General features: G+C 36.1%; 1 protein-coding gene across 12 annotated transcripts in view; it reads left to right on the top strand.

The window, feature by feature from the left end:
- PTPN13 (protein tyrosine phosphatase, non-receptor type 13) overlaps positions 1–11,810 on the top strand; it is a 204,551-nt gene that overhangs the window by 97,054 nt on the left and 95,687 nt on the right. For 8 of the 12 annotated variants that reach the window (XM_027853380.1, XM_027853379.1, XM_027853378.1 and 5 more), the window contains one exon: positions 6,104–6,329. In XM_027853380.1, coding sequence (XP_027709181.1) covers positions 6,104–6,329 — 226 coding nt within the window. The remainder of the gene's footprint in view (positions 1–6,103; positions 6,330–11,810) is intronic. The other 4 variants (XM_027853381.1, XM_027853376.1, XM_027853373.1 and 1 more) reach the window with 1 other exon arrangement.

Below are 11,810 nucleotides of genomic sequence, written 5' to 3'. Positions count from 1 at the left end.
ACACACACACACACACACACACACACACACACACACACACACACACATTGCCCTTTATCCCTTTTCAGTTGGCTAAAGTTGGCATTTCTGCATACTTGGCCAAGAACAATGAATTCCCTCTATTTTTGGTTCCTTGGTAGGGGGCAGCAATGAAGGAGCTAACATTTTTATGAGCTATTTGTACTGTGGCCTCCTCTCTGTTATCTCTTATATCTCTATGACCACATTCTCAGGTGCAGTTAAATCTTACTTTTGCCTATGGACCTTCCCTGTCAGGTGACCATACTTGCTTGGGGAAATCAATTGGTAAAGTTTGAGCAGGTAATTGAGGCAGCCCCAGCAGTTGTCTGGACAAATAGAGCTATCCATATAAATATGCACTCTTATTTTATCCTCATAACAACCTTATGAGGTGGGTGTTACTATTGCCACCATTTTACAGATTTACATTTTTGAAAAAGAATGTAAGTGTAGACTTTCAGATCATGAGACCAACAAGATAGAGGACTAGACATTTTCTTTTATCCTCACAACCTCTTGAACTTCTCCAAAATCAGAATCATGTACAAGAAGGAAAGGAATTTCATCCTTCTCCATGGCATAAGGCACCAAGAATCCCCAAAAGCTAACAACTAGATGAACCTTCATTCCTTATGAGCTCCCCCACCAGCTCTGGCAGGCTGCACAAATGAACCCGTGGGATCCATCTAGCCATTCCCTTGCTGTTGCAGGCTCTGCTGGCTAGCCCCACCCTCCTTTTGCCATTCTGAGGCGACAAGCAGCAGGGCATAGTTCTCCTGCAGTCCCGTGAAGAGGAGGTGGATCTGTAGGAAACAAGAAGCTTGCTGTACCTGGGGCAGCAGTTTGGCAGCCAATTGCACTACAGCGGTACCATCCACAAAACGAAGGAAAGAGAGAACTGGGACAGGGGTGGGGGCTCCCTCTTGAAAAGGCAGCCTGAAATGATGGAGATGGGGGTTGGTGAAAGGTGAATGCCCCAGTGTGGGAGAAGACTGAAATAATTTGGGGAACAATCCTTGGGGGATCCGTCATCCAGGGGAAGGAGTCACGATATGAGCAAAAAAAGGCTGAAAATACTAAAGATCTCAAGAGGAACAAGATTGAATTAAAAATCTGGAGCACACTCAGATAAACCAGTAGGGAAGATGATAATAAAAGAAGGGACTGCGTCTTCACAGACAAATAAGTTCAAAAATCTCAGACTAACTACTGCGAGACAAAGGAAAGCCAATCAATACCCGATAAGGACTTTCAAGAAAGCATGGAACAACAAGATCTTCCCATATTGTTCAAAAGGTAAATAAGAATAATGAAAGCAGAATTTTTGGTTTGCATAGCAAGAAAGAAAAGCTTAAATCCATGATGGCAAATCTCAACAGAATAACTGATAATGAATGCAAATACAGGGAGTGAAGGACAATTTGGAAGGAGAATAGCATAAAGAAGTAACTTAAAACAGGATCTCTAAAGAAACAAAACATTGATCTCTTAAGACAATTTGCAAAAATACAAGTTAAAAAAACAAACCTGAGTATTGTAATGCAAGAAATAATACAGGAAAGCTACCCAGAACTTCTGAACTCATTAAACAAAATGTTGATCAAAAGAATCTTTATAATACCTCCAGAAAAAAAATAAAAAACCAAAAAAGCTATGCAACAAACTCTAAGTCACAGACACAAACTCCTATAAGAAAGGACAGATTCTGTTAGCCTCCAAGAAAAAGGCTATAACATAGAGGGGAAAGGAAATTCAAACATCACAAGACTATTCTGTGCCCACCAGAAACTAGAGAGTAGAATGGATTGTGCAAAGGAGCTCAAGGATTGACCTGCAAGCCTGAGCCCTGATTCCATCAATGAAGACAATAGATATTTAATAAAAGAGGCACTGGAAGAATTCCTATAATGAAAACCAGGTGTGAACAGATTATTTGCTTTGCAAACATGCCAGACAAGAAGTATAAGAAAGGAAAAAAAAATATAGCAACCCAAGAAAGCACAAAGCAACAGTATAAATTACCACAGGAAAAAAAAAAGGAGTTTAAAAGAGAAGGGGAAAGACAGCTCTGTGGTTAAAAACAGAATAATAAGGGTGACCATTAAGAGAAGGGGGATTTTATTTGACTAAGATGGAAAGGTGGAAGAATTGAGTAACTAGATAAGAGAAAAAAAGAAATTAATAAGTCAAGCAGAACTAGGAAAAGAATGCTTATGAAAATAAGGACTTGAGAGTGAGGGGATGAGAGTCTGTGGCAATAGGGTTGCCTTAAAGTAAAGTGACCAAAAGTAACTAAGAAAACAAAATTTTATTTTTTACAAAGAAGAAGAGCAACAATAAAATCTGAATTCAGAAAAAAAAATAGAGAAAATGGAGAAAATTATAAACCTAATTCACCTTTAAATGTAAATGAGTAAAACTTAATAAAATGAAACAGAGTGAGATTGGATAAACCAAAACCTCACAATCTATTGCTTGTAACACACCTAAAAAGCAAAGATGTACTCAAAACAAGAGTCTAGAACAAAATTTATTGTCTGTGAGGTGAATCCAAAAAAGCAGGATTTAAAATCATGCCACTAGACAAAGCAAGAACAGAATTTGACAACATAAAAAAAGATTAACAAGGAAACTATGTTGAAAGGAACCATAGACAATAAATCAACATTCATATTAAACTTACATACTGCAAACACCTTAGCATCCAAATTTATAAAGAAAAAATCAACCAAATTACAAGAGGACACAAACAGGATAATAAGAAGAGACATTAATGACCTTTTCTCGGTTTTGGACAAATCTAACAGACAAAATGGAAAATGGATAGAATTGAACAAATTGCTGGAGAAACTATAACTAAGTGGTACTGCTGATTAATATATGTGCTTCTTAGCACCATATGGAACTATTAAAAAAACAACTGACCATGCCCAGAGATAATGCAAATAAAAGCTAAAAGGTAGAAATAGTAAACATATTCTTTCCAAACATGATAAAAATAGTAACTGATTGGGGCAGCACAAATCAAAGACATAGGCCCAGCACAGAACAACCATAACCCAAAAAATATAAATGAAAATCACCCCTACCTCACTCTTTTGCTGAGGTATGAGAGGTTCATAGATATAATATATATTCAGGCTTTTTTTAAAATTATTAGTCATATGTCCTTAGATAAATCCTCATTTCCTACCTCACTGCACTTCCTTTGGACTTCTTTCACCTCTCTACCCTGCCTTCAAGCTGCATGCCTCCCATCCTGCATCCTCTACTTTTCGGCTTTTAAGGACAGAGACTGTCTTTATTTTTCATATTTGTATCTTTAGTGCTTAGCACAGTGCCTTATACATAGTAGGCACCTAATAAATATTTATTGTCTATTGACTGTTATGGAGTTTTGCTGATTTTTTTCTTTTTATTTCTTTTAAAATATTGTTGGTTTTATAGGATGACTCAGAAATATTATTTGTTATAAAGGATGGCTTTCTGCGAGGGAAGGGGTAGGAGACTGGAAGAAATTTTTATGATTTAAAAAAAAAAGCTTATCCAGTATTTTGGATCAGTCTATTTCTGCAAAGTGTTTTTTATTTAGATTCATATACTTCAGGGTTACTGGTGCATCTTGGTAGATATTCTCCCAAATATTTTGTAGTTTATATAGTTGTTTTAAATGGAATTTTTCTTTGTAGTTCTTTCTGCTGTTTTGTTACTAAGATACAGGAACGTTGATGATGTATTTGGATTTATTTCATATCCTCCAACTTTGAATTTATTGTTTCTTTTAAATTTTTATTAACTTTTAGGGTGTTCTAGGGAAATCATCAAATCATCTCCCAAAAAAAATGATAATTTTGTTTTCTCTTTGCCATGCATATTCCTACAATTTCTCTTTCTTGTCTTAATGCTCTAGGTAGCATTCCTAGCACTGTTTTAAATAGTATTGGTGGCAAATGGGTGTTCTTGCTTTTCTCTGATCTTAGTAAACAAAGTGCCAATCAAAAGAATCCTTAGAATTTATCCAGAAAAACAAATAAAAACCAAAAAAACTATGCAATAAACTCAAGTCACAGATATAAATGCTTATAAGAAAGGACAAATTCTGTAAGCATCCAAGAGAAGGGTCATAAAATCGAAAGGAAGGGAAATTTGAACATTGCAAGATTATTCTGTGCACACCAGAAATTGCAGATTAGAATGGACTGTGTTTTGAAGAGTGTGCGCTCACACACACACACACACACACACATACACACACACACGTACACGAATGGAGAAAAATTAGAGACTTTTACTATCTGTGTTTGCCCTTGGATTCAGGTAGATATTATTTATTAAGGAGAACTCCATTTATAAATATATTTTCTACATTTTTAAATAGAAACAGATGTTGGATTTTATCAAGCCTTTTCAGCATCCATTGGTATAACCATATGGTTTTTGTTATTAATGTCATTAACATGATTTATTACATTTATAATCTTATATTGAGGCAATCCTCTATTACTGGTGTAAACCCAACCAAGTAATATGCTGTTTTGGGCCACTTACTAATATTTGATTTAAAATTTTATGTCAGTATTTATTAGAGACACTAGTAGTTTTCTTTCTCTTCTTTGTGTCTCTTTGATTTAAGTATCAAGACCATATCTGTATCATAGAAAGAGATTGAAAAGATGCCTTCTTTCTTTTTATTGCAAATGGTTTATGCATTGAAAGGAATTGTTTTTTGAGTGCTCAATATAATTCACTTGCAAATACCTCTAGTCCTGGAGTTCCTTCCCTCCCCTTTTTGGAATTCATATGTGGCTTATTCATTTTATTTTTCTGATATTGGTTTATTTAAATTGTCTGTTAGGTTTTTTTTATATTTTTGTAAGTATTCATCCATTTTCTATAAATTATCAGGTTTTTTCCCCCCATAGATTTAGGCAAAATAATTTCTAGTAATTTGAGTTCTTTTTCATTTTTGATATGAATAATTTGCTTTTCCTTTCTTTTAGAAACTCATATTATCTAGCTGTTTATTAATTTTATTTGTCTTCTGCTCCCCCCCCCGCCAAAAAAAATCTTCCTACTTTTATTTATCCATTTAATGGTCACTTTGCTTTCAATTCCATTAATCTCTTCAATTTTTAGGATTTCTGCTTAATTAGGAATTTTTTTATTTGTTTAAAATTTTTTTAGTTGTGAGCCCAATTCATTGATTTGTTTACTCTCTCTTATTAATGAAAGTGTTCAGAGATTAAAATTTTCCCCTAACAGGTACTTCAGTAAAATCTTAAAAGTGTTTGGTATGCTGAGTCATTATTGTCATTTTCTTTGAATAAACTTTCTGTTGTTTCCATAACTTCTTTTTTGAACCATAGTTTGTTTAGAATTGTTATTTAAGCTCTTAAAGGCCTTTTATTCAGTGTAACTTGTATTATAATCAGTAAAAAATATCTTTAGCACTTCTTTCTATCTTTTGGGGGGATGTCTTTATATACCAATACATGTTAAATTTTTAAAGGTGCTTTGTACAGCTCCTTTCTTATTTCCATTCAGAAATAGCCAGAAATCTATCATCTATAATTTTTTTCAAGTTCTACTTAGGTCCGTATCTTCTTTCTTGTTTATCTTTTGGGTAGATTTGTCTGGATCTGAAAGGAATATATCAAGGTCTTCTACTAGTATAGTTTTACTATATTTCCTTTTAATTTGATTATCATTTTCTTTAAATATTTATGTACTATGCTAACTATCCATTAAGTATTGATATTGATTTGTTATATATTATGCTTTTAAGCTTATGTTAACATAATTTCCCTGCTTATTTCTTTATTATATCCATATTTACTATAGCCCTCTCTGAAATAATGATTGCTATTATGCTTCTTTTAGTTCAGCTCAAAAAAATTTACTTTCTTTTAGCCCCTCATTTTAGCTATGTGTTTGTTTGTACCTGGCAGTGTGGATGTCAGCACTGGGGGAGGGCAGTGAATTTGAAGCTATTTTTATATTTTATTAGTTTATGTATGTGATAGTGCTTTTCTGGGTTTGTCTTAATGCTTTTATTTAAAAACACTTTCCTTTCTCTTCAAAGCAGCAGACAGTTTGAAAAATCGTTTGAAGGCAACCTAATTAGTCAAGAGATCATGCTGAAACGTCAGGAAGAAGAATTGATGGAGCTCCAGACTAGGATGACCCTTAGACAGTCTCGGTTGAGCCTTTATCCAGGAGACACCATCAAAGCCTCCATGCTTGATGTCACCCGAGATCCCCTGAGAGAAATGGCGTTAGAAACAGCTATGACCCAAAGAAAACTGAGGGTAAATTGCTTCCAACTATGTAATTGCTTACTCTTCAAGCTGATGGCCAGCTAAAAATAGGGCCTTTTTAGAGCTTCTACAGGTAACTGCAAACTGTTGTTTGGCCAAGTGAAAATTCCATTTTGGTTCCAAAAAAGGAGAAACCTGGTCCCACTGATTACTGCTAAAATTGTAGGTTCTAAATTGGATTCTTTTAAAATAACAAAATAGTTAAATTCTAAGCGCCTTTGAGTACTTTTTACTTCTGATGTGAGAAACCTCCCTGTACTTTTTTTTAGTATTTTAATGGTAAAAGTGTAGCATCTTAGCTGCTGTCTAACTGGTCACTGACCCCACCCAGTCATATATATTTGTTTGTTTTTCCCACCACTTCTAAAGTGCAAGCTGTCACTGGCAGTAAGCTGTAGTCTTACCCCATCATTCATCCTTCCGTTTCCCTCTGTGTTAATTGTTCATTTTGACTCTTGTGATAGTAACTGTTGTGTTCTTAATCTCCATGTGTAGAATACAGAGCCATTTAAGATCACTTGTAGGATTCTGAAATTTTATCCTCTTTGAAATATCTTGAAGATCCATCCCCAGGTACTCTTGAAATTGTCGCAACTCTATTACAGCTTCCTAATGTATGTATTTAATCCAGTTAAGATGAATGTGGAGATTTAACTATGGTCACTGATGAAAAAAAGGATGCAGTAACAAGGCTGAAAGCTTTGTTCTGTTGTCTTCTATTTGTAATCTCTTGGTATTTACTGGATTTCTCACTAGGCTAGATGAGGTGAGAAAAGAAGGGGAAAAGTATTTATTAAGTGCCTACAGTGTGCTAAGGGCTTTTAATTATCTCATTTTTATCCTCACAACAATCCTCTGAGGTAAGAGCTAATATGAACCCCATTTTACAGTTTAGGAAACTGAGGCAGGCAGCAGTTAAGTGACTTGTCCAGAGTCACACAGTTAGTAGGTGTTTGAGACTAGGGTTGAACTCAAGTCTTCTTGACTCCAGGCCTAGCACTTTTGAATTTGTTTGATTGATTATTGATATCTCATAGAGTCATTTGCTTCTACTTGTGCAATTCTAACTTTTAAGGAGTTGTTTTCCTCAGTGAGCTTTTGAACTTTCTTTTTCCAAGTTGTTTTCTTGCATCACTCTCATTTCTTTTCCCAATTTTTCTTCTGTGTCTCTTATATGATTTTTGAGATCTTCTGTGAGTTCTTTTTGGGCTTGAGACCACTTCACATTTTTCTTTGGGGTTTTGCCCATAGGTGTTTTGACATTGTTGTCCTCTTCTGAGTTTGTGTCTTGGTCTTCCCTGTTACCGACCATAATAGCTTTCTATGGTCAGATTCATATTTTTTGTTGGTTTTTGCCCATCTTTTTTGGCCTTTTTCCTTTCTTGTAAACTTGAGCTCTGCTTCTGGGGTGGAAGAGCCACTGTCTCAGGCTTCTTGTACCAGGAGCTGTTGGCCCTGACTGTTTACCTGGTGCTACACTGGTGTTGCCCTGGGGCCCACGGGGGACCCTTGTGTTTGGTGCTTTGCTGAGAGGGTAGTGTAGGGGATGATTGGTGCTTCTTGAGGCTGTAGGGGTCTGGCAGCTTCCCTGGTGCTGAGCCGGGGTCCTGATGCTGGTGGGGTATTTCTGTATTTTCTGGGGTTACACTGAAGCACCCATAGCTGGAGGCTGCCTGTTTACTTAGGCACCCATAGGGTTGGCATCTACCTGTTCACTCAGGGCTGTGCTAAAGCACGAGATGGTTCTGGTAGCTAGAGTTTGCCATTCCCCTGGATGTCCTGAGGCACACTGGGAGTCCTGGTGTTGGTGCTTGCCTGCTCCACCACACTGGGGCTCAGGATCTCCCACTGGGTTGCTGAGGTGGGCTTGCTGGGATGTTTCCTGCGCTGGACTACATTCCCCTTTTACTTGAGTGAGACAGACCTTTCTTGCCAGTCTTCCTTGGCCTAAAAGATTGTTTCACCCCATCTTTTCATTGGTTCTGCTATTTCAGGATTTGGTTGGGGGCACTATTTTATGATTGTTTAGAGGTGAATATGGGAAAGTTATAGCGATTTACTGCTTACTTTGCCATTTTGTAAGTTGGTATTTTTTTAAACAAACTTTTTTTTATTAATTTATTTTGATTTATCAACAATCACTTCCAAATGCTTTTGAGTTTAAAATTTTTCTCCCCCTTCCTCCCCACCACCCTCCCCAAGACGGCACACAATATGATATAGGCTATACGTATACATTCGTATTAAACATATTTTCACATTAGTGATTAAACAGACTCTTTTCTAACCAGTTGATCGGAATACACAAAAAGAACTGGTTCTGTAATAGGCAACATTTAACAAGTTTTTCATCCTTCTTTCCATTAAGCTTGAGTCAGTTCAATTTTAATTATGTTTGGTTTCATTAAATCCATTCTTCTTGAAGAAAATAGTTATAATGTATAAGCAAATGGTTTCTGAGCAGTCCACGAGCCTTTGGTGTTTTCCATTTCTTGATCCCAAACCATATTTTCCAATAGTTTTCACCATCTTCTCCTAAGTTACTTTTGCACTTAAGCTACTTTGTCTCCAAATATGTTTACTTAGCTTGGAAGACCTTTTGAATTGCTCAGAAATTCTTCCATACTTAATCTGCTGTAGTGGATGGTACATAAACTGCAATTATTTTCACAACGGTTTGTTTGCTTACATTTCTTATGACCACACTAAGGCAAAATAACAGCATGACTATCACATGAAGCCAGTTTTGCTGAGTTCTTTATTTGCCTTTCCATGGAAAGCCTGTGAGCAGTCCATATTTAACTGAACCTTTTTTTCTGTCAGTATGTGATTCAGTTCTTCCACATCAGCTCATTATTCATTTTCTTTTTTTAAATTAAAATTTTTTAATTAGCAAAAATCTTTTTTCTCTCTTTTTAACCCACCCCCCATCAAAGAGTAAAGAAAAGCAAAACCATTATAACAAATATGCATAATCGAGCAAAAGATATTCCTGCACCAGCCGTGTCCAAAAATCATCTATGTTTCATTGTGTATCCAGTCTGTCATCTCTCTATCAGGAGGTGAGTAGCATGCTTGTGGATGAAGAACTAAAGCCCAGCGAAGGGAAATGACTTTCTCAGGGTTACATTGGCCCTCCAGAGTTGAGGTTGGCTATCGCTTTGATCAGACTTCTTAAGTCTTTCCAAGTTGTTTATCTTTACAGTGTGGTTGTTATTGTGTAAATTTCTGGTTCTGTTCGTTTCCGTCTGCATCAGTTTATATAAGTCTTCCCAGGTTTCTATGAAACTGTCCATTCGATCATTAAGACACAGTAGGATATATTCACATACTATAATTTGTTCAACTATTCCCCAATTGGTGGGCACCCTGTTCATTTCTACTTCTTTGCCATCAGTTTGTTGCTTTTTGAACAAAGATCATAGGTTAAACATACCAAAAATAGAATCAATTTTTGTAGATTATGAACCATATGATCCTTAGTGTCCTTTGGCCTTTTTCGCTCATATCACTGCAGAAATGAAGGGTCATTTTGAGTTCATGGATCACCATAGTCCAGGAAAATTATTTATCTCATGACCACCAGCTCCCCCTTTTGCTAAACCTTTCCAAATTGAACTAGGCTAATCCTTAGACAAGAAATACACAAATCCTATCTAGCTTAGCGTAAGAGCTGCTGGAGCAATCAGAGTAGACCTTGTGCAAAGGAAGTGTTTCTTTTTTCAAAGGTATATTAAGGTACTTTCAGCTGGAACTGACCTTAGGTATAATAATTTTTAAGTTAGTAAACAACATTTTTAAATGAGCAGTTAGGTGATGCAGTGGTTAAAAGTGCTAGCACCTGCTTGGCAGGGTTGTTGTGAGGATCATATGAGATGATAGTTGTACAACATTAAGCATGGTGCCTGGCACATTGTAGGAGTTATATAAATGCTTAACTCCCTTCCCCTCCAAAGGTATTTAGTAAATAGTGTTCAACAAAATCCTATGTGTTTTTCCCTGCTATACTCAATCTATATATAGCTATCTATACCTGTCTCCCTATCTAAAACATCTTCTTTAGTCCTTGTCTCTAAGAGCACCCTTCATAAGACAGATAACTCTCCTGCTACTACTCCCCACCATGTTAACTAAAGTTGAGGGTGGTACGGTCAAGCTAAATGGAATACAGAACTGTGACTGGGAGATTGAATGTCCGTCGTCTGTGGCTGGTGAGAGTCAGACACATAACAGGAATGCAAATCTTCCAGATTCCAAATCCCACCATGTCTGACTCCAGGAATGCCATACTGCCTCTCGAGGGATATATCTTCACAGTCTTATTAAAAGCCTATAAGTTTCCCAGTCTACTTAGAGACAAAAACATTCCTTGACCAGATAATTTATCATGTTGATCTATTCACAAACCGTAATTATTTTTAAATATGGCTTATGTAAAACTTGTTATATATTTCAATGTATATTTTTTCTTTTAAGTATGTGTCATTTTAGACATGCACTCTGTATTTAAATCAGTGTGATATATGAATGACTTTTTGAGAAGTAAATCAACTTTGGAGACACACCATCCAGAAGTGTAAAAAGAAGAAAGCATTTGTTTCTATATCTTTTTAATGAGCAAATCAAACCAAAGGATTTTTAGGAAGAACGAAACTGAGTACTTTTATTCTACTCCTGCTTTTTGGAAGAAATAACATTAAGAGTAAAAAAAAGTTGTGAATATTATGAAAATATTTTGCATATAAAATTTTCCCTAACAACCTTTCCACAAATAATAACTAAAATTTTTTTCTTCACTTTTTCTTTTGGTGCAGTTTTGTTTTTCCTTAACCCTACTGTTGCCTTTGACCTCTGCTCAGTTTTATTTATCCATTGGGAAACTATCCTCATTTGTTCTTCTGTTTTTCAAAAGATGTGATGTTAGTTTACCGATAAACTTAAAACATAAAGTGAGAGCTTTATGTCATGCTTAATTCAGGTGATGTCTTCTGTCACATTCCTGTCTGGTTGAATATAAATTCCCAGATCATACCATTGTATGGTATAGTAAATAGGACCGAAGAAAGAAGAATGATAAAATCCTAATAATCTCTAATTCTTCAGGGAGGTGAGCAATATTAACCCTGCTTTCAGTCTGCAGTTAGCCTGTCTGTGCTCTTCCTTTCACATCCAGACCTATTTCTTTTCTCATCCTGGCTCCCAACTAGAACCAGTCTTACCTTGGACTAAGCCCTCCTTGGCCTGTACCACTCTGTTGGCTTTGTATTAAAGGAATAAGTAGGTTTAAAGAGTAGAAGATTATAGCACCTCTATTTCATTGTTTCTAGGCTATCGTTTTCCTCTTGCCCCATTCCCACCATGTTTGCTGCAATCCAGCTGTCTCAGTGAAGCCTTCCTTTTTTTCAGGGCAAAGAGAACAATGCAAATACTTTTTTTTTTTCCTCCTTAAAGTTCTACTCTAAAAACTTATCT

Source organism: Vombatus ursinus, unplaced genomic scaffold (assembly GCF_900497805.2).
Source record: "Vombatus ursinus unplaced genomic scaffold, bare-nosed wombat genome assembly UNPS02009975.1, whole genome shotgun sequence".
NCBI lineage: Eukaryota > Metazoa > Chordata > Mammalia > Diprotodontia > Vombatidae > Vombatus > Vombatus ursinus.
This window is presented reverse-complemented; position numbering and strand designations above follow the sequence as displayed.